A 24786-nucleotide genomic window follows, 5' to 3' on the forward strand; every position below is an offset into this window, starting at 1 on the left:
TGACAAAATGGCCATACTTTTAATACATGAGGTGCAGTCTATTAGAAACTGGAGGAAGCAAAAGAATTACATTGGATGGCAAAGGAAAATATTAATTTTTCACTTCTTGTCAGACTTTATTATTAGTACCCCGCTTTACTTTCAGTTATTCAATCTGACCATCATCTGACAATGAGCAATAACACTTTTTATTGACGCTGGAAGTTTAATGTTCTCCTCAAGTTCCCAGTGTAAATGTCCTGCTCCAGCTTATACATTAAAACATAAGGCATTTACATAAATGTTCTGCTGGTCAAGCATCCAGTATAATTACCCTGTCTCTGTAATTCCCCAATAAATATACTACAGAAGTGAACACCAAAGATTCCAAATCAACATTGCCATGCTAAATTTTTCTTTTTATTGTGTTAACTGTAAACAGCAGTGTTATTAGATGCAAGTATGACCATGTTATCAACCTTTCACATACTTTAGTTTAAGTTGACTACAAAAAACAAAACATTGTTATGTATCAAGGAGAGGGCTAAATTAGAATTGCTACTAAACATTAATCATTAAATAATAAATTGGGAAAGTTTTCTACAAAGCTTGAGCACACATTTGTTCCACACAGCACATTTACATTTTTTAGTCTTCTGCTCTCCTACAACAGAGCCCATCTAAACAAATCATGGAAGGCCATGTGTGTACAGAATTAAATGTTTAATCTGGTGATTCCCAAATAGTGGGAAGCTCAGAATATGTTGATACTACTGGGAATTTAAGCAACTTATATCCAAAGCAACATACAATAACTGATTAGATTGACCGAATTTAACACTTTGTGCTAGCTCTGCTACTATTTCAGTTCACTCTGTTCTAAAAAGTAATCATACTATACATGCATTTGGCAAATACAACACTATTAGCAGTTTTCATACCTGAAAGAAGGGGAAAAAAGGAGGTCCTGAACAATGGCAGGAAAGTTCTAAGTTTCAAACAAATTGCAATCAGAGTTAGAATATCCTAAAAAACCATATTTTTAATTTTTGCATCCCAGTTCTGATTACTTAGACTGAAACAGTTGGCTATTTATATTAATTGCCTCCTCCTCTCCCTAATACTATTTCCCTGAATGGACCAATAGAACAGAGTTATAGTCATTATATATATTATTATACAATTTATGCCTTTATCATTTCTTTCTTTGACTTTTTTTATGATAAAAGATTATTTTTTCATTTTGTTTTATCATCCAAGTAGGTATTGCACCTGATAGCTGTCAACATGGAAACTGAAAATGAAATTCAAGAGAAAGGAGCGATTTTTGTCCTCAAACAAAAACTATAAGCAAAATTTATGTCCTATAATTATACAGTTTCATTGGTAGTGTAACATTTTTAGTCCTGTAATTTAATTTGCTTCTTCCCCCTCCCCCCCCCCCCCCCAAAAAAAAAAAACAGTAATTTTTTGCCACTGGAATGAATGCTCTCTTTTTCAGCAATATCTCCATTTGTTTATGCATACCTCCAGTGTGTGTTTCTGGCACAGGTACATATCTTGTTTTCATGCAGGACACAGCTGTCTCCTGTACATCAAGGTGCAGAAAATTGTTTTGTTGTACTACTTCTGGCAAATTAAAACCAATACTATACCATATTTTTTCAAGTTTTTTTTTTATTCCTCCTCTCCTGAAATCTAGTTCTTTATTCATACTTTTGTTTGATTTCACTACCTCCCCTTTAACAACACTCTTAATTGCAATGCTTCATCATTTTATCTCATGGACTCTTTGCATCTGTTAACCTGTTGGTTACATGCTACAGCACGCATGTTTGACAACATGTGACATTGGATGTACAACCAATCTCCTTTTAGATGGTTTCTTAATAATAATCCATATTTCTGTAGGAGCACCTTGCTATTAAAGTTCCTTATGTAAACCACAGGCATATAAGTCTGAGTGCCTGCCTACTGTATGTGTCTTAAGTAGGATGCTCCATTTTCCATTCAGCTTTTATGTAGTAAGAAAAGTGGAATTCAGATATTAATTATTCTGTCCACCAATACAACATACTTTGCTATTTATCCTTGCTCTTAAAAATAAATTAAATTGGCTACCACTTACTAAACAGAAATAAGTACCACTGGAGGATGACTGGGAACCGCACTATTTTCAACATCTCATATTATGAAACATTAGACACAGATAATACATGAAAATATACTGCATGAGGAAAATAGTGAAATATTACAATTTATACCATGTAAACTGAGTCATCCATAACATCCTTATTACGCAATTCTTACATACTGCTTCACATATTTTTGTAAATATGATTAGTTTTGTTCCTTGACAGGTAGGATAATAGTGGATAGTATAAGAATGCTGATCAGTGCTCTTCCAGAACAGTTACATCTTACTACAGTGTATTTTTTAATCGAATTAATTTTTCTTACTAAACTTGATTGAAACTAATCTCTCACTATACATGGGACCTTTTAGTAATTTCAGTGAGGTGTAGCATCTCATGTGTCACTCCATAAACAGTGCCCATTTTATGACTTGTTAGATGATGTTACTAGTGGAAAGACTCTTCTGAATCCAAAGGTATATTGCGCAAGTTCCAGGTTAAATTGTGGAGAGCATATATACTTGAAGCCATAGCTAGGTCTGCTTTCCGGTCGTAAACTGAGAACATACAAAAGGACTTCAGTTAATTGATTAACAACTACAGTGGGTATGGAAATATGTTACTGAAGTAAACACTGTTCACAAATGTTTAAATATTTAGCTCATTTTCTTTCTTGAGGTTCAGAATCTGGGAAAATGGAAGGATGCAGTGAAGTACATTGGGAGGATACGTTAGGATGCAAATGACAACTGTAGGAAACTATTGATAGAAATAGTTTATGAATATTTTTGTACATTTATTATTCTAATGAAGTTTGTGTATGTGCAAAATGAATACCAAGATGATATGTTGCTTCACAGCGTAAGGTGACATAACCAAAAATAGAGCCATACAGAAAAAGAAGCAGGAGCAAGAATGAATTTTCATAAGCGCACTTAACTCAAAATGAAAATAAAAGGTACAAAAAATCCTAACATCATGTGATATTTCACTATAGCAAATTGTGTATACGAACATTGATTCTGAATAATGTTACAGTTATTTGATGATTTGTTATTTTGGTTCCTGTAGTCAAGTGCCAAAATCCAAAGTTGATGTAGTTTTAGTTTCTTACAATAAAATAATACACATAAAGTTAAAAACTATTAGATGGTTTTTATTAAACTGAAAGGCATAACAGAACAACTGAACAAAAACGCCTGTTTTACTCTTTGTTGGTACAGCACTTAACGCAAGTCACACAGAGAATGATTAAAATTGCAATCTTAACACCCCTCCTCAGTGTAATGATTTTACATTTAACGCTAACAAAAATTAAAATAAACCCAACAAACTCCTCAAAGCAATGAATCTAGGAGCTGGTAAGCCTTTGGTAAAAATATCTGCAATCTGGTTCTCCAAACGTACATGCTCGGCCGTGATGATCCTGCGGTGGTGAAGTTGATGCACAAAATTATGTTTAACATTTATGTGTCTCAACCGTCGATGTTCCCATGTTTTCAGCAACCATATACAGGACTAATTATCCTCAAATATACGAATTGGTAGCTGGAGTGGAATTTGAATATCGTCCAGTAAATAATTCACCCAGAGCCACTCAGCTGCGGCTGTCGCCAGAGCTACATATTCTGCCTCTGTAGAAGACAAATCAAACACTAGTCTGTTTCTTTGTTGACCAACAGTGTTTCCAAAACATTTTAATAGATAACCAGAGGTAGATCTTGCGTCTTCTTTTCTATTCCAGTTTGCATCAGCATAGGCCAGAACAACTTCTTGATTACCCTTTCGATAATTTAGTCTCATATTGACAGTTCCTTTGATGTATCTCAAAATTCTTTTTAAGCTTTTCCAGAGTTTTTCCGATGGATTGTTTTGGTATCTGCTCAAGAAGTTGAACACAGCACACAAATCAGGTCTTGTTGCTGTCATTGCATACCTCAAACACCCAATCAACTCTCTGCAGGGCTTATCAGTCATATTTCCTTCTTTGATTTCCAGTTTAACGTTCGTAGGCATCTTTAACAGATTACAATCTTGCATGTTGAATCATTGTAGCAAATTCTTCAAATAAGATGTTTGGCTTAGATACATTTCTCCGTTGTTCATAGAAATCTCGATTCCCAAGTATGGTTGTGATTCTCCTAGTTCCTTTATTCTGAACTTCTGCTTTAGCTTAAATTTCACTCTGTCCATTTCCTGCCATCAAAATGTCATCAACATAGAGCACACTATAAATGAAAACTTCCTTTAAAATCATATAGCAAAGACATTTATCTGCTTCTGGCTGAGTGAATCGTATAAACATAAGAAAGGTATGAATAGAGTGATTCCATGCTAGTAGTGCGTACTTTAAGCCATGTAAAGATTTCTGTAACCTGCAAACCAAACCAGTTGTGTCTTTTGTTCTTCTGGAATACTCACTCCTGCAGGAATAGTCAAGTATATTTCCCCCTTGAGTAATCCACAAAGAAAAGCGTTGGTGACATCAAGTTGTTCCAGAACCAGTCCTAGTTGGATTGCAATAACTAGCATTATTCTAACAGTTGCAAGTCGAGGCACTGGTGCATATGTTTCATCGTAGTCAAATTCCCTTTTCTGTGAACATCCTTTTGCCACAATTCTTGTGTCTTATGATATTTCCATCCTTATCCTCTTTTAATTTAAACACCCACTTACTGTTAATAGTCTTCCTTCCAGGTGGAAATTTAACAAAGATCCAAGTCTTGTTTTCCTTTATAGAGTCAGTTTCATCCTGTACAGCCTTATATCAGTTTTCCTTATCTTCACAATTTGCAATTTCCTTGTAGCTTTTTGGTACATCATCCACAAATGAATCAGCATTGAGTGCAAGAGCAGCATAGTCTTTCAGATATTTAGAAGGGTTCCTCTTCCTGGTGGAACATTGAACAGTTTTCTTTTCTGACAAATTTTCAGCTTCCTCTTCATCACTGGTCAGTTCTGGTATGGGAATTCTTTCATGACCCCCATCAGTTGATTTGGCATCTTCTTCGACGATGTCTTCTTCATTATCATCCTTCTTGGATGATTCCTGTACAGATTCTGGGATCCAGTCCTCAGGTGGTTTACTTTCAAAGTCAAATCTTCCTTCGTTGAAAACAATGTTCCTTTCTGTGACTATTTTTCCTTCCTCTGGACACCAAAGCCTGTAGCCATTAAGACAGTAACCATTTTAAGGACTTGCCTTCAAATTTCCCTTTTCTCAATTCCTTTGGTACCAGTAGATAAGCAATACATCCGAACGCTCTCAGCTTACTCAAATTAGGGTTCTCATTATACCATACAGCTGCAGGCACCATTCCTTCCAAAGCCACAGTAGGACTTCTATTAAGCAAGTACACGGCAGTATGAACAACTTCTGACCAGAACATTTTATCTAATGTACACTGAAGTACCATACAGTGCAATATGATAATCTTCAAGTTGAAATGAGCTGCAGCCATGGCGTGAAACATCTTCAGATAGCGAGTTACCTCCGACTTCGATTCCAGTGCATAGGTCACTGTGAAATGTGTAAAGTCGGCGATGAACGTGAGCACATATTTCTTTCCATCGAACGATTCTGGTGCAGTTGGCCCACACAGATCACTGTGGATTAACTGAAGAGGTCTGGTGGCACGTTTCCTATTGTGATTGTATGGTAGCTGTGATTTTTTTCCTTTGACACAATTTGAACATTGTTCCACGGGGATTGTTGAAGTGTCCAGTTCCATACCATCAACTTGTGACTGAAGGCATTTAATGCTATCATAACTCAAATGACCTAATCTGCTATGCCACAGTTTTGCATTAGTTGCAGTTTAAGCAGCTGACAAGGCTTTTCATTGCAAAAAATTTAGAACAGTTATCTTACTGTTAATCAGATGTTCCATTGCTCCAGAGTCCAAGAACCAATTTATGTTGTTCGTTGACTGATCTTCATTTGATGCTGCAAAACAAAAACCATCTTCCTCTTTTATGTTAGCTACGACCACAGAGTTACCGATTCCTGAGTTCTTGTTTGGTACCTTTGTTTGGTACCTTAACTCTAAAATTAGCCCTTTTGTGTTCAGGCTTCCCACAACGGTGATAAGTAAAGTTGAAAGAAGTTTCTTGTTGATTTCTTGTTTTACTGGTGTCTGACAAGCCCTTTTTTAGATACCGTTGAGTCTGAAAGTAGGAGGTGGTGTTTCATCATTTTTGTTTTTCCCAGTGACTCCCTTCCACTTCGATTCTTCATCCAGTAGCCTATTTTTGCCGAAGCTCAGCATCAAATCTTTCATTGAGAGCATTTTGATTGCAGTGACCACTATGTTGTATTCCACAGGCATCGTTAAAAGCAAATGGCACACTTTGTCTGTTTCTTTACAGTAGCTCCAGTCGAACATTCATCACATATCAGTTTATCAAACTTCAGAAAGTGGTTAACTAGCAAATCATTTGTTGTGTTAAATTTTATAGTTATTGTTTTCTCAACAGAAGTTGACCAGCACTTCCTTTTCTCTCGAACATATCACAGAAAGGTCCATAAATCAAAAGAAGTTACCTTATCTTTCGCATATTCCAGGTGACTGTCAGCAATGCTTTGAACAAGATGAGACTTACATGTATGATCTTGTTTAGCCATATCAGCCAATCTTGTTTCCTTTGTGGCATGCTGCATGTTCTCCTCTCCATCCACAAATTCCACCTTTGTGTGATAATTCGCTTGCACAAATGGTAATAGTTACAGTTCCTCAAGGAGAATTTCCATCCTGAATTTCCTGTTGTTGAAATATGTTCCGTAAAGTAAATGATACGATATGTGTCAATTGCCATTGTACCATCAAAGAGTAAAACAGGCATTTTTGTTCAGTTGTTCTACTACGCCTTTCAGTTTAATAAAAACCATATAATACTTTTTAACTTTACGTATGTTATTTTATTGTAAAAACTAAAATTACATCAGGTTATGGGCCCAGGTTTGTTTTATATAAACGGAATCTGCGATAAATACCTGGTCCCAAGTGTACTCTCACGTAAAGTTAAGCTGAGATGGCAAGTGAAGCGGAAAAATATCTTATTCCTTTATTCGATGGAACAAATTTCAACAACTGGAAATTCAGGATGGAAATTCTCCTTGAGGAACTGGAACTATAACTATTTGTGCATACAAATTGTCTCACAAAGGTGGAATTTGTCGATGGAGAGGAGGACATGCAGCATGCCACAAAGGAAACACGATTGGCTGAAATGGCTAAACAAGATCGTAAATGTAAGTCTCATCTAGGTATGGAAATATGTTAATGAAGTAAACACTGTTTTCAAATTTTTAAATATTTTGCTCATTTTCTTTCTAGAGGTTCAGAATCTAGGAAAATGGAAGGATGCAATGAAGCATATTGGGAGGGTACGTTAGGATGCAAATGACAACTATAGGAAACTCTTGACAGAAATAGTTTGAGCATTTTTGTACATTTCTTATGCAGTTTGTGTATGTGCAAAATGAATACCAAGATGATATGTTGCTTCACAGTGTAAGGTGACATAACCAAATAGGGCCATACAGAAAAAGAAGCAGGAGCAAGAATGAATTTTCATAACCACACTCCTAACTCAAAATGAAAATAAAAGGTACAAAAATCCTAACATCATGTGATATTTCACTGTAGCAAATTGTGTACACGAACATTTATTTTGAATAATGTTGTAGTTATTTGATGAATTGTTATTTTGATTCTTGTAGGCAAGTGCAAAACCCAAATTAATTTGGAAAAAGTGTTGAAATAAATTATATGTTAAAATTTTAGTTGGTTGGTTGATTTGTTGGAGGAGATCAAACAGTGAGGTCACTGGTCCCATTGGATTAGGGAAGGATGTTGAAGGAAGTCTGCCACACCCTTTCAAAGGAATTATCCAGGCATTTGCCTGAAACGATTTAGGGATGTTATGGGAAAGTTGAATCATAATGTCCAGACATAGGTTTGAACCACCGTACTAACCCCTGTGCCACTTCACTCGGTAACATTTTAGTGATTGCATCAAATAACAGAAATTGTTGACAAAAAAATCATAATTTTAATCACATTAATGTACATTGTTAAGTACATTTTAATGTAAATCTTGAACAAAAATCATTTGGATTATGAAACTGTAACTATATCTTAAGATTTAATAAAGAGGTAAACAATTTGTGTATTGATAGGATGTTATAAAGGGGATAGTAACTGACCATGGAGAGTCAGTCAGTAAGACATTAGGAGAGCTGCTGTTTCCAGACTGGTTTGTGTCAATACATGAAGTTCTTTTAAAAAAAGGAAATATGTTTTTTCAAGACTTTCCATTAAGCAAAACCCTCACAACCAGATAAGAATATGAAAAAAGCCAAAGAATCACACCTCAAGACTTCTGGCACAAACATATGAAGTATGATCAGAAAGTAACGGGAATTTAAGTTTTTCTTAAAGTATCTTTATTTATTCATTAGCAATCTCAACTTTTTCTTCTTTAAAGTAATCCACATCAGATATAACCCACATGTGCCAGCACTTTTTATGACCTTGGAAGCACATCTTTAACTCACTTTTCATTACTGTGTTCAGATCTTTCAGCGGTTCTGTTTTTATCTCCTCAACTGTGGCAAAATAACGCCCTCTCCTTCAGAGATTCTGTTGCTATCTACTTATTAGTTGCAAAATAACATCCTTTCAAGGTTCTCTTCAGCCACAGGAATAGAAAGCAGTCACAAGGGGGGGGGGGGGGGGCATATCTGGTGTATACAGTGGCTGAGACAATATAAGGATTTTGTTTTCTACTAAAAACTCATGAACAAGCATTGAGTTATGAGCAGGAGCATTATCATGATTCAATTTCCATGAGTGGTTTTTCCACAATTCCAGTCATTTTCTTCCAATTGCATTTCACAGACAGCCATAACTTCCAGCTAGTAGACCTTATTGACTGCATGATCATAAGGCAAGACTTCATAATGCATTATCCCACTGTAATCAAAGAAAACAGTAAGAAAAATCTTCACAAGTGATTGAATTTCTAGATTTTTTTTTTTTTTCAGTCCTGGCTCTTCAGACAGTTTCCATTGGGACAATGTGGTGTTTGTTTCAACAGCATACCCGTATACCCATGTTTTATCACCTTTTATAACTTCATTTAGAAGTTCTGGATTGTTGTTGACTTCTTTCAGCAGTTCCTGAGTGATGTCTAGGCGACATCTTTTGGTTGAAATGCAAAAGTTTCAGAATGAACTTTGCTGCTACATGTTTCATGTCGAAAACACCCAAAAAAATTGCTTAGCATGAGCCAAAGAATATACCTACATCATCAGCAACGTCTCTGTGATTCATCAATTTTCCAGAACCATTTTCCTTACTTCTTTGCACTGTCATCAGTAATTGATGTGGTAGGGCATCCGGGGTGGTCAACATCTTGAATATCTTATCGACCCTGTTTGAAGTGTTTATACCACTCGTAAACTCTTGTCGTGTCGTACTCATTGTAGATTCGCCAATCGCCACAGTCAACATCTTGAATGAAGTATTGCAGTTTACTCCATTTTTCAAGTGAAATTTAATACAAATTGTATAATCCATCTTTTTTGAAAATAAAAATTTGCTGAGCACTCGAAAACACAATCTTTTTAACTGCCAACAATTAACTAAATATTCAAAAGAGCTGAAAATTTGAACGCACATCAGGAATATATGTACTGACAAGATAAAAAAGTTTTGAAAACCAGATGTGTAAAGCTGATAAAATTAAATAATTCCCATTACCTTTTTGATCAAACATTGTAAATAATATTAAAATATAAGCAACGAACTTCTTCACTTCCAGTTCAACCAGGTAAGTAACTAAGCGTTCAGATAATGTTTTCCTGCTATGAAACTATCACTGTGCAAGAACCACAGTATTATGATGTGGACACTAAAAATAAGTAATACTTTTGAATCGAAATTGAGAATTAACTCTCTTCTACATTGTGAGTAAGCACATTAAATCATCCAGTATGATTTGACTGGCAGCACCAAATAATTTTCTGTGTAGAAAAGCACTTTTGAAATTTGAATGTGGACTCATCTCTATCTCAATTTACACCATCTTAAGAAATCCATACTCTGAGAAAACATGCTATTAAAAATAAAATTACCATTACTGTTCACAATTAAAACAAAGTTACTTACTGCAAAAAGGCTCAGTTTCCCTCGTTGGTACATAAAAGCTTCCTCTTGCAGGAAATATATCAGCGAGGTAACCCATTTCAGTACAGTTGGCAAGAGAGCATGTTGTATTCAGATTCAAAGATTCTCTACAATCAGAACATACCACTTTATGATATGTTATGAAAACTGGAAGAATGTAATACATACAGTGCAACAACTGATATTTAAAAATAAAGACACACATGAAAAATGAAGCTTTGTAAAGGTTAGTTTCTCATGTTGAATTAATGAATGCATTTATATTTTGTATGAAAATCAACAGCACTCTCACTAATTTAAGAAGCAAAAAATTTTAATGGTGTATTTACAGGTGTTCATTATTATGTCACCTATAAATTACAGCAACTGAATTGATAAGAGTAGATTATACAGATATAAGTACCCCTCATATGTGTTTTCAAACATTGACAAATTCAGCAACATGCAGAAAGTATGCTCCTGTATTTAAATTTTTTCTTATCATTTAATTCTAAACAAAACTATGACTCTCACCACAGGATATCCTAATCCAGGACTTTCTGCTCTAGTGCTTTTTATGAAAAAAAGAAAAATAAAGCACCCACATGTGCACACTCCCAAAGCTGTGCTCACTCCCCATCCCCAAGCCATGCGCACTCCCCAAGCCGTGCGCACTCCCCAAGCCGTGCGCACTCCCCAAGCCGTGCGCACTCCCCAAGCCGTGCGCACTCCCCAAGCCGTGCGCACTCCCCAAGCCGTGCGCACTCCCCAAGCCGTGCGCACTCCCCAAGCCGTGCGCACTTTGACATACATACCCTGCACACCACTGTAAAGTACATTGTAGAGAGTTCTTCCCACAGCACTTCCACTCGTGTATTGAACAGAGGAAGAACCACTGCTTAAATGACTGTGCACACTGTAATTAGCCTAATTTTTCCATTCAGTACTTATGGGAATGATATGGAGAGGGCAGTAATGTATATTCCCAAATTCCTCACTTAAAGGTGATTCTTTTAAGTTTAAATGTAGGCTCTCACAAGATACTGAGATCTATCTTCAAGTATCTGCTCTTTCAGGTTTTTCAGTATTTTCATGACATACTCCAATGGGCCAAACAAACTTGTCCCCATTTGTAATTACCTGTAAACATTCATTATCCCCTTTAGTCCTATTTAGTCTGGGTCCCAAACATTTGAGTAATATTCCAGTATAGGTCAAACAAGAGTTTGATAATCAATCTCCTCTGTGGATGATTGTTTTATTGGTAGGATACTAGAAAAATACAAAGTCTATTAAGTGGTATATCTACAACCAAACCTACATATTGATTCTACTTCATGTCCCCACAAACTCTTACACCTTGTATTTGTATGAGCTTACTGATTCTTGCTGTACCCTTGTTAATACTGTATTTAGAGGCTAATACAAATTGTGTTTTGTAAAATGCACAATTCTACATTTATGTGCTTTCAACACAAGTTGACAGTTCTACAACACTATGGAACCTTATCTGTATGCAAGTGACAGAATGAGCTACCTAATATATTCCAAAATGCCATGCATAAAAATATAATTCATCCAGGTTTAGATTCAGATTATTTATTATTCATTCAGCATTTGTACACACAATAGGCTTCATCAGTACATTTACTTATTAACATTACAAAGTGCGTATTTACATTACTGTGTTTAGCATTTGTGAAAATTCTTCTAAAGATTAAAATCGGTCGGCTGACAAGAAGCTGTGCAGCTTTTCTTTAAGGGACTAGCATGCTTGAGACATGTTTACAATGTTTGTTATTTATTCTGATTGCCATGTACAGGTGACTATTGTTTGCAGAAAAAACAGAGCAGTATTAGTTCTTGTATTATAAACATGTCTTTGATTTGTTGCATTTAAATTTGGTAGTTCAGCAAATGTGTAATTATCAGTCTCTAAAATATATACGAGGTGTTTAAAAAATGACTGGTATATTTGAAACGGTAATAAAAACTAAATGAGCAGCGATAGAAATACACCGTTTGTTGCAATATGCTTGGGACAACAGTACATTTTCAGGCAGACAAACTTTCGAAATTACAGTAGTTACAATTGTCAACAACAGATGGCGCTGCGGTCTGGGAAACTCTATAGTACGATATTTTCCACATATCCACCATGCGTAGCAATAATATGGCGTAGTCTCTGAATGAAATTACCCGAAACCTTTGACAACGTGTCTGGCGGAATGGCTTCACATGCAGATGAGATGTACTGCTTCAGCTGTTCAATTGTTTCTGGATTCTGGTGGTACACCTGGTCTTTCAAGTGTGCCCACAGAAGGAAGTCACAGGGGTTCATGTCTGGCGAATAGGGAGGCCAATCCACGCTGCCTCCTGTATGTTTTGGATAGCCCAAAGCAATCACACGATCATCGAAATATTCATTCAGGAAATTAAAGACGTCGGCCATGCGATGTGGCCGGGCACCGTCTTGCATAAACCATGAGGTGTTCGCAGTGTCGTCTAAGGCAGTTTGTACCGCCACAAATTCACGAAGAATGTCCAGATAGCGTGATGCAGTAATCGTTTCGGATCTGAAAAATGGGCCAATGATTCCTTTGGAAGAAATGGCGGCCGAGACCAGTACTTTTTGAGGATGCAGGGACGATGGGACTGCAACATGGGGCTTTTCGGTTCCCCATATGCGCCAGTTCTGTTTATTGACGAAGCCGTCCAGGTAAAAATAAGCTTCGTCAGTAAACCAAATGCTGCCCACATGCATATCGCCGTCATCAATCCTGTGCACTATAACGTTAGCGAATGTCTCTCGTGCAGCAATGGTAGCGGCGCTGAGGGGTTGCCGCGTTTGAATTTTGTATGGATAGAGGTGTAAACTCTGGCGCATGAGACGATACGTGGACGTTGGCGTCATTTGGACCGCAGCTGCAACACGGCGAACGGAAACCCGAGGCCGCTGTTGGATCACCTGCTGCACTAGCTGCGCGTTGCCCTCTGTGGTTGCCGTACGCGGTCGCCCTACCTTTCCAGCACATTCATCCATCACGTTCCCAGTCCGTTGAAATTTTTCAAACAGATCCTTTATTGTATCGCTTTTCGGTCCTTTGGTTACATTAAACCTCCGTTGAAAACTTCGTCTTGTTGCAACAACACTGTGTTCTAGGCGGTGGAATTCCAACCCCAGAAAAATCCTCTGTTCTAAGGAATAAACCATGTTGTCTAGAGCACACTTGCACGTTGTGAACAGCACACGCTTACAGCAGAAAGACAACGCACAGAATGGCGCACCCACAGACTGCGGTTTCTTCTACACTCCTGGAAATTGAAATAAGAACACCGTGAATTCATTGTCCCAGGAAGGGGAAACTTTATTGACACATTCCTGGGGTCAGATACATCACAAGATCACACTGACAGAACCACAGGCACATAGACACAGGCAACAGAGCATGCACAATGTCGGCACTAGTACAGTGTATATCCACCTTTCGCAGCAATGCAGGCTGCTATTCTCCCATGGAGACGATCGTAGAGATGCTGGATGTAGTCCTGTGGAACGGCTTGCCATGCCATTTCCACCTGGCGCCTCAGTTGGACCAGCGTTCGTGCTGGACGTGCAGACCGCGTGAGACGACGCTTCATCCAGTCCCAAACATGCTCAATGGGGGACAGATCCGGAGATCTTGCTGGCCAGGGTAGTTGACTTACACCTTCTAGAGCACGTTGGGTGGCACGGGATACATGCGGACGTGCATTGTCCTGTTGGAACAGCAAGTTCCCTTGCCGGTCTAGGAATGGTAGAACGATGGGTTCGATGACGGTTTGTATGTACCGTGCACTATTCAGTGTCCCCTCGACGATCACCAGTGGTGTACGGCCAGTGTAGGAGATCGCTCCCCACACCATGATGCCGGGTGTTGACCCTGTGTGCCTCGGTCGTATGCAGTCCTGATTGTGGCGCTCACCTGCACGGCGCCAAACACGCATACGACCATCATTGGCGCCAAGGCAGAAGCGACTCTCATCGCTGAAGACGACACGTCTCCATTCGTCCCTCCATTCACGCCTGTCGCGACACCACTGGAGGCGGGCTGCACGATGTTGGGCCGTGAGCGGAAGACGGCCTAACGGTGTGCGGGACCGTAGCCCAGCTTCATGGAGACGGTTGCGAATGGTCCTCGCCGATACCCCAGGAGCAACAGTGTCCCTAATTTGCTGGGAAGTGGCGGTGCGGTCCCCTACGGCACTGCGTAGGATCCTACGGTCTTGGCGTGCATCCGTGCGTCGCTGTGGTCCGGTCCCAGGTCGACGGGCACGTGCACCTTCCGCCGACCACTGGCGACAACATCGATGTACTGTGGAGACCTCACGCCCCACGTGTTGAGCAATTCGGCAGTACGTCCACCCGGCTTCCTGCATGCCCACTATACGCCCTCGCTCAAAGTCCGTCAACTGCACATACGGTTCACGTCCACGCTGTCGCGGCATGCTACCAGTGTTAAAGACTGCAATGGAGCTCCGTATGCCACGGCATACTGGCTGACACTGACGGCGGCGGTGCACAAATGCTGCGCAGCTAGCGCCATTCGACGGCCAACACCGCGGTTCCTGGTGTGTCCGCTATGCCGTGCGTGTGATCATTGCTTGTACAGCCCTCTCGCAGTGTCCGGAGCAAGTATGGTGGGTCTGACACACCGGTGTCAATGTGTTCTTTTTTCCATTTCCAGGAGTGTATATCTTTCACATCACTTGCAGCGCCATCTGTTGTTGAAAAATTGTAACTACTGTAATTTCGAAAGTTTGTCCGCCTGAAAATGTACTGTTGTCCCAAGCATATTGCAACAAACGGTGTATTTCTATCGCTGCTCGTTTAGTTTTTATTGCCGTTTCAAATATACCGGTCATTTTTGAAACACCCTGTAAATTAATAATGGTAAAAATATTGTAGTTAGTGAACTAAGGCTTAAATGAATTCTGCTATCTGCTCTAATTGCCTCCTGAATTACAAGAATTTCATTTACATTTTTGCTGTTTCCCCAGAGTATTAACCTGTGTTTTAAAATAGATTGAAAAAAGGCAAAGTACACTGTCCATATGCGTTCAAAGGTGACACCTAACTGTTACATGTTCAGCCACATATCTGCACCTTGTTTACATTTAATAACAAACCATTTCATTGAACCACGATTTTGCACTTTCTTTACCACAATTCCTCTCTCTCTCTCTCTCTCTCTCTCTCTCTCTCTCTCTCTCTCTCTCTCTCTGTGTGTGTGTGTGTGTGTGTGTGTGTGTGTGTGTGTGTGTCTGTGTCCCCACCTCAAGTCATCATCTGCTTACTGTTGCTACTGAGGTATGATGTCAACAATGTAAGGAAGACAGATTGCTATTTACCACAATTCAGCCACAGCCTTCATCAGTACACACACACACACACACACACACACACACACACACACACACACACACAGCAAGCACACCTCACGCACACACAACCACCAACTCCATCATCTCGGGCCAGAATACAACATCACGTTTGATGCAAGCAGCAGTCGGGAAGGAGAAGGGGAAGGGGAAGGGGAAGGGGGAGGGGAAGGGGAAAAAGGATAATAGTGTACAAGTAGGGAGCGAGACGAAGGCTATCCAGTGGAGTGTGCAGGGACTAGACTGCCAACAGACAAAGCATCAGGAGATTATGGGTCAGGGATGTGGGGGGAAAGGAACATAAAAGGACAGGAGCAGGGAAAAATGGGCAGGCAGAGGGCTGCAAATAAACAGTGTGGGAGATGAAATGGGGAGGAGATGATAGGACAGAGGGGGTGAAAACTGTTGGGTGGAGGGTGAGGGGAAAGTATGTTGCCTCAGGTTGTGGCTGCTGGTTGTTATGCCCCCACTGAAAGAATTTCGGCACTCAGTGACCAAACTTCCAACCAGTTGCCTGTGATCTAGCCTCCCACACCAAAGACAACAACCACTTCCTTCCCCGACTCTCCATCATCCCCACCCCTTTACCTCCTGCATCCCTATTTGTCACTGTTGATGCCACCTCCCTATACACCAACACCATGCCCATTGTCTTACCGCTATAGAACAATACATTTCCCAATGTCCTTCAGACTCTAAACCTACTACCTCATTCCTCACACACCTTACTAACTTTATCCTAACCCACAACTACTTCCCATATGAAGGGAAGATTTATGAACAGATCGGTAGCAAAGCCATGGGCACCCACATGTCATTCTCCTATGCCAACCTTTTTATGGGCCATCTAGAGGAGACCTCCAAAAACACCAAAGTCCTTGTCTGGTTCAGATTCATTTATGATATCTTCATGATGTGGCCGCAGGGCCAAGACACCCTATCTTCATTCCTTCACAACCTCAACACCTTCTCTCTCATCCACCACACATGTTCCTCCTCAAACCAGCATGCCACCTTCCCAGATGTTGACCTCTTCTCTGACGGTTCCATCCACACCTCTGTCCACATTAAACTCACCAACCAATAGTACCTGATTTTGACAACTGGCATCTGTTTCACACCAGAAAGCCCTCCCATTTAGCCTGGCTACCTGGGGACGTCATATCTGCAGTGGCAAAAATTCCCTTGCTCAGTATGCTGAGGGACTTCACAGACAAGCACTATCCCCTAGGCCTAGGCCGCAAACAGATCTCCCATGCCATTTCCCCTCACAACCCCAATCCTCCCACCACTCTCAAAAGAAAGGCCAAAAAGGAGTGTCACCTTCATCATCCAGTAACACCCCAGTCTGGAACAACAGAACCACATACATCACCAGGGCTTTGGTTATCTATTTTCTGAAATGAGGGACATCCTACCCGAGATACTTCTCACCCCTCCTAAAGTGGTGTTCTGTCACCCACCCAACTTCCACAACATCCCAGTCCATCCCCATATGACTTCCAATCCTAACCCCTTGCCACAAGGACCATATCCCTGTGGAAGACCCAGGTGCAAAACCTGCACAATCCACGCATCCATCACTTCCTATTCCAGTCCTGTCACAGGTTTATCCTACCCTATCAGGGACAGGGCCACCTGTGAAGGCAGCCATGTCATTTACCAACTATGCTGTAATCGTTGCACAGCTTTTTATATTGGTATGACTACCAACCAGCTGCCCACCAGGATGAACGGCCACCGCCAAACTGTGGCCAAGAGCAAAGTAGACCATTCTGTGGCCCAACATGCAGCTGAACACCACACTTTATTTCAATGGCTGTTTTACTACCTGAGCCATCTGGGTCCTTCACTCCACTGCCAGCCTTTCAGAACTGCACATATTGGAGTTACCCTTACAACACATTCCATAGTATTCAAGTTTTTAAAGCAAAACATGGTGTTCAACACAGTCTACGGCCATACTTAAACCACAGAAGGTTACCTCTGCATATGCATTGTCCTCAGATGTTGATAAAATGTGTGTACCTAGGAGTTCTATAGCTTGCGTACATAACCATTCCTTCCTAAAATCAAACTGTGTGGTATTTAACATGTTTATACATGATTTTTTTCACTAATGGGATTAATGAAATTGGCCTGTAGTTTGCAGATTCAGGTTTTCTTCCTTTCGTAAAGGCCAGAGTCACACTGGATAATTTCAGGGAACTAGGAAAAGCACCCTTGGTGAGACAAGTTTATGGAGCATGTTAATGTAGTACAATGTAAATATATTACTTCTTTCAGTACGTTATTTGACATATCAAAAATATCTGCACTATATGAATTTTTCAAGTCTTTGACAATTTCAAGAATTTCCTCTTGATTACCTCTGCAAAGTTGCTTAATGAAGGTCCAACCTAATCATAATTTAGATTTGTGTTGTTCACTCAACTCAGGTTCTGTTGTTGATAGATAGGTAGGGTAAAGTGTTTTGGAGAGTCCTTGTCCTAGGGTTCCACTTATGTACCCAACAGGAGGAATGTCTTACTGTTGCTAACCTACAGCAGTACATGGTCAAAATAAGAATATTATACACTTCCTTGGGTTTGAGTAAATGGAGCAAATCAGTTTATTCTTTTTGCATTTGATGTAGTCTACAGTTGGCCTTAAGGGGGGGAGAGGGAAGTTTTTTTTATATTTTTTGTACCAAAATTGAGCCATGGGTTCCAAGATTGCTGTGAACAGCAAATGGTGACATTTTTATGATATATTCCTGAGATCCTGATCTTGAGCAACCATGAAAAATTTCGTGGTACCTTTATCTGTTTCGGAGATACAGAGGTTTGAAGTTTGCTGTAGAGTGTCTCCATTACATCAGAAGGGTTCTGGGAACACCATATTGTACTGAAGCACATGCAAATTTTTTGAGCATTTAAAATCCAGTCTGAGGTGTAAAATCAGTTTTGTGTTATTTCAATTTCACCCAAGTAATCTAGCAAAATTTTACTGACCCATAAAGTTCTTTTCATATATGAGACGTGCCCTGGGCGGGGAAGAAAACGAACCAGCAGAAAAATGCTCTGATAAGGGCACAAAAAAGTTTAAAAGTGACAAAAGTGGGGTACCAGCTGCCTCATTCTGCCATGTTCAGCACTTTTAAAAATTTTCCCAAATATTTTGGCTTGTGAAGATATTCACACTTTTTTGTGCTGAGAGAGGATACACTAGCAGTAGGAAAAGTAATAAAAACTGGACAACAGCAGATGGTGGTGGTGGTGGTGGTGGTGTAGAAGGAGCAAAAAAAGACAATGGCAGTGTGAGAGAAAGAGAGGAACACAGTGGCAGTGGAACACAGTTGGCAGTGACAGAACAGTGCTGGGAGAAAGTGAAGGAGACAGTGCCAGCGGAAGAGGAATAAAGGAAAGGAGAAAGTGGAAGTGAGCAAGAGCCATTGATAATGAGACAGTTTATTTATTTATTTATTGTCCTCTGAATCAATACTGTACATGACATGCACATGGTGATGCACAAACATACATTTGATGTTTTACGATAATGACAATGAGAATGAGAAAGAGAGAGAGTGTATCAGCAAGAAGAGAGAGTAGTTGTGGGAAGAGATGAATGTGTGAGTAGCAGTATGAGAGAGCAAAAGGGAGACAGTGAGAGTGAAAAGAGAGTAGTAGTAGTAGTAGCAGTAGTAGTAGGACAGAATGGATGATACTGTGGCTGTGAGAAATAAGGTAGTGACAGAGAGACACAAAGAGATACTGCCAACAAGTTGGGCTGAATGAGTCTAAATCTGCATGGCTACTCCTCAAATTACACTTAAGTGGCTAGTAGAGGGTTCATCAAACCACCTTCACACTAATTCTCTATTATTTCACTCTCAAACGGCACATGGCAGAAATGAGCCCCTATATCTTTCCGAGCAAGTGAGTGAGAGTGGGCAAGTGGGAGTGGATGGGTATGAGCCACTTACAGTGAGGGACTAGTTTGTGTGAGTGAGTCACAGTTAGGGGAGATTGTGAGAGTAAGAGGTGAATTGCATGTTAAAAAGAGCACAAATGTGTGTGCATGCCAAAAGCACTGGAAAAAATTTTAAGCTTGCTGAGGAAGGTAGAATAAGGCAATTGGTACATCACTTTTCAGTTAGTCTTAATCAGGAGAACATTTTCCTTTTTTGTGATCTGATATGAGTATTTTTATGATGGTTAAGATCTGACTGAATATTTGTGCAACTTTTTTTGAAAATACTAATTCCTTACAGGTAACTACATAATCTACAAGAAGTCAAATGTCATTATAATATTGTCTGTCAGACTGTAAACAAACAACATGAGCAGCCAAAGTCCCAACATGCTTACCAGGAACACTCCTGAAGTTATTTCTGTATTTGTTGATAAGTCCCATTCAAGACAACGTACACATCCTCTGTACCAAGATATCCTTAACTCAGTCACAAATTTAGTTTGTTATCACATATAACTGTAATTTTGTTAATAATCATTGGTATGGCACCGACTCAAATGCCTTTTAGAAGTCAAGATAGAATTAATCTATCCAACTACCTTGACCCATGGCCTTCAGTTTGTCATGTGAGAAAAGTGCATGATCTCCTTTTCACAATCCATAATGGCTGGCATGGAGGAAGGCATTCTGTTCAAGATACATAATTATGTTTAAGTTCAGAGTATGTTCCAGGATTGTACAACTGATGGATGTCAAAGATACTGAACATCAGCTTTGTTGATCACTTCTGCTACCATTCTTATTCACCTTCATTAACTTTAGTGATTCTGAGTGCCACAACACTAATATTTTTATCCCTCACCTTTGCAGTGGTGGGAGAATTGAACTGGGGCAGTACTCCTGAATGGTCCTTTATAAAATAACATTTGAATGTTGTATTTCCTGTGGAAATCATGAGTGTCCGGATACTAAATTTGGCACTGCTGACAGCCTTTGCATACAACCAGGTTTCCTTGGATGTTGTGAGTGGTCTTTTGATCAGATTCTGCTACAGTAGTCTTTGAAAGCTTCACGCATTGTTCTTTTGACAGCCACCATTTCTGTACAGAGCCTGTTTCGTACGAATTTTTTCACTATTTTATTGGTAAGAATAAAAAAAAAAAACAACATTTGATTAATAGGAAAATACGATACTGCTTTGATATATATATGAACATTGTACACAGTGTGCATTTTGGTAAATTTGAGTAGAAAAATTATTTTCAGAGTTAGAACTGGCTTTATTTTGTATGAATGTGTATTATGAAGCACATACTGTCATGGTTCTATTTATTTGCACAAGGTACTCCTTATGAACTTTGTGCGGCAATGAGAACTGTAGTGCTGTGCTTTAAGTCATTGCATCAACTAAACGTTTAAGAAGAGGGGAGATGTGAAGTTTACTAGTAACACACATATTGACCAAACTCTTGCATTAAATATTAATAAGGGTTTCTCCTATCACAAACTGTCTCATCAGACCCAGTGGCCCATCACCCAGAGACGACTGTGGGTAAAATATATATATGAATATGTGTGTTTTTCTCAGTCATATGAAGGACTTTGATGGTTGAATCTAACAGGCTACCATTTAATGTGTCTGACTGCTGTTCAGTACCAGCTATGTGAAGAATAGTAATCTATCCTAGTGTTTGTATTGTTATTCCATATTGAATTTTCCATTGATATGAATAAGAATGATATATTTCAGCCAGTAGCATCTGTCTCGTGTACACCTAGTGTGCCATGCCAATCTTGATTTGATAAGTTTAAATCAAGTTACTCTCACTAGTGATAAGTATTTTTTACAACGTGGCAAAAAATAACTAGTTTTAATTCATATGAGAGTGAAAAATATTATTCTTGATACAATAGTAAAAAATCTTCATATATTAGGTAACATAAGCATTTGATTCTCACCTTGGAAGGGGAGGAGATCTGGGTGAAGGATGCTGACATAAAACTCAATAGAAGACGCATAGACAGAATCTGAATGAGAGAATTGTTTACTCAGTTTTCCTCAGTATAGTTAATTTAAAACAGCACTTTGAAAGCACAAAAGAAAATGCTAAAATTTCTTTTTCCTTTTCCAGAAATGTACAGTTTCCACTAGTATAACGAAAGAAGTCTCTCTTTGTCCAGTGCTCTTTACAGCAGACTAAAGCTATACACCATATAGTTATCATAAGACAAAATGTATGCAAGAGTTTAACTCCTGACCCATAATATTACAAATTATTAAAGTGCACCTGTCACGTTTTATTTACCTTTCACTCAATGAATTCCACTTACGACCCCAGAAGGAACAGTTATGAAAACGTATACTGTCTGTGAAGAGCTTATATGATCGTCCATGGCTACAGATTGCTTTCTGCAACTGAGTTGTCACATCACTGGCTGCAGATACTGTAAAAAAACATAATAGTACATAGTGGATATTATAAGTTTCAGTAATATTTAGTAAGAAAGCAGTGATCCTTCATAAACTTTGAAATAATATCGTTCATAAGGATTAGACTAATAAGCTCTTCGGTTTTCTTTGAGGATACAAGCTTGAGTACCATTCTTCTTGCACTTCACATTGCTTCCATTGTTATAAGATTAATATTGTCCCCAACAATCTGCAAGGCTTTGTAGTACCTGAAGAAAGAATCCTGTGACCCTTTCCAGTAGTGTCACTTGCTTCAAAAACTCAATTGCAGCTAATTTCGAAAACACATCTACCACTCCTAAATTATGCATTGCTACCTGTGACTTGAAGCTGGTGCACAGAGCAATATTAGTGAATGATATTTATTTTTGAGAATGGTATTCTGCATGATAGATTAAATCTCATCAGAAATTATGGTAACAATTCCATTTTGTATGCCCTTACTTAAGAACTTGACCAATCTCCCAGGTTTAGGCACACAATATCATCATTAATATCATTTAATATGAGATCAAACTAGGCCATTAATTTTACCTACCTTAAAAAGTTTCCATTACCTGGATTTCCTAACATTTCATGGTTAACTTTTAATGGAAGATTGCTTTTGGGAAGGAAACACTATGAAATGTAAGCATAACAAAACTGATCTCTATCTGTTTTCTTCCTGATCAATTTGACCTTGAGTTGCCTGATCCATTGATTTTGAGTTTTTAATTCTCTGTGAAAGCTCTTTCCACTTGAACATTTCAATAATACTGTTGTGGGAGAGTTCATGGTTAGCAAGAATTTCTGACAGGCTTTGCCAGTCTCTTAACCATTTCTTGTGAGAGAGCCAGTACTCAAACTGAACAACTTACAAAAAAAGCAATAGACAGCATATACAAGCCTCATTAACTTAACTTTTTCAACATTCAAAAGATGACAGAAGCAATGAGGAACAGTAAAACAGCTCATGATCTCACTAAACACAGGAAATTTTAATTTTTTTCCATTAATGTCTTTCACACCTTCCTTAATTGCTCTTACCCTAAAATCATCATGTATAATATCCTAACAGAGTCCCAGATCTCCAAGATCAATGACAACCTTAAGGCCGTTACCTTCCTTAGACGATTTTCTTTCTTCTTGGTGATGTTAAGCTGGTCTGGTTTCTTCCACAATAACATTATCACAAGCTATTTCAGCCAGCAGAACAGTTTACTCAGCCACTAGTCCTTGCTTGCAGGGAACATACAACTCTTCAGCATTATCAACGGATGAAGCTTTAGTAAGATGACATTCTTCCACATCACACTGTACATTCACAGGAATACTGTCAGTTTAGTTCAGAAGTTTATTTAATGGATCCTTTTGCCACACCTGCTCTTTTAGCATGTCACCCTTACATTTTGGCATCTGACAAGACTTGTATAAAACACATCACTGGCTCCCATAGTACCATACATTGACACAAAGGCAGTGGCCGACTGGAAGAGCAATGGAAATCTGTATTGTTCTCAGTTCATGTGGAAGAAGACTAATGTGATATTCATCAAAGGTGGTTTAAAGAAATTAGAACTAGTAATGAAGGTGCTCTTGACATCAGGATTAATACAGCTTATTAAAAAAATCTAAATTTGAAGATTTTTTTTAGCAGACTGTTAAGTAAGGATAAATTCTGACAGATCATGGGGAAGCCCTCTCAATCTCTGGACCTCCTACAACCATTTCTTGCAGTAGCCTTAAACCGGCCATGCTTTCACACTATGGCGTCCTTGTGTGTCACAATTATGCACATTCATAATGAATATTCTTAACCCAGGAAAGAGTGCTCAGAATGATACATGGTTATAGTTTACAAACTTCACAGAAGCCATTGTGTAAGCATCTCTGAATCCTCTATCTGCCATCCATGTGTATATGCTCCCTATGGGATTTTTGGTTACTAATATTGATTCATTTGAAAGTAATACACACACCCATTCAATGAACACTAGATGGGAGTGGTTCAATTTGGGTTTAGACAACATTGCATTAGCCATATACAGAAAAATGTGCACTATTCTGTGGGTTTCATTTTCAATATGCTGCTAACAGCACAAAAAAAGTGATAAACACCAGGTAGTTAAAAGACATCCCTATAACACATCGTTTTCATTATATATGGAAGTGCCATGAGCAAAGGGACTGAACCAATGGGGTCACATGCTCTTCTTGGACAAAAGCAGATTCAGCCTGAGTAGTCATTCTGGACAGACCCTCACAGGTGAGGGTGGGAACATGTAATGAACTAGGAAGATTGAACCAGGAACATCACTGAATATGATCATTTTAGTGGTCCAAGTGGTATGGTGTTGGTAGGTATAATGTTGCATGGATAAACTGACCAAATGTATAAACTTGGTACACTCATGAGTCATTGTTATTGTGACACTAATCCTTCACCACTTGCATCTTTTCAGGGTTGCATTGAGCCCTGAATTTACTTTTATGGATGGCATTGTGCAGCCACATCAAACAGTGCAGGTGGAACAGCTCTCAGAATGAGAGAATTACGGTGAATGGATTGGCCTGCCATTTCCCCAATTTGAATCCCATTGAGCACATGTAGGATGCACCGGGGAGATGTATTGCAGCATATCCACATACACTAATGACCATCCACTAGCTGTCAACT

The 24786-nt window shown here is 39.1% G+C and overlaps 1 protein-coding gene across 1 annotated transcript in view; it reads right to left on the reverse strand.

Annotated features, from left to right (window-relative positions):
- Positions 1–1437: 1437 nt before the first annotated feature.
- Positions 1438–24786, reverse strand: part of LOC124594744 (pancreatic triacylglycerol lipase-like) — a 162360-nt gene continuing 139011 nt past the window's right edge. The window contains exons 10-12 of the mRNA XM_047133121.1: positions 21967–22105; positions 10289–10413; positions 1438–2671 (exon numbers count right to left, since the gene is read on the reverse strand). Of these exons, the coding sequence (XP_046989077.1) occupies positions 2562–2671; positions 10289–10413; positions 21967–22105 (374 nt within the window). The 3' untranslated portion in view covers positions 1438–2561. The remainder of the gene's footprint in view (positions 2672–10288; positions 10414–21966; positions 22106–24786) is intronic.

The sequence above is a fragment of the Schistocerca americana genome, chromosome 2 (genome assembly GCF_021461395.2).
Source record: "Schistocerca americana isolate TAMUIC-IGC-003095 chromosome 2, iqSchAmer2.1, whole genome shotgun sequence".
In the NCBI taxonomy this organism is placed as follows: Eukaryota; Metazoa; Arthropoda; class Insecta; order Orthoptera; family Acrididae; genus Schistocerca; species Schistocerca americana.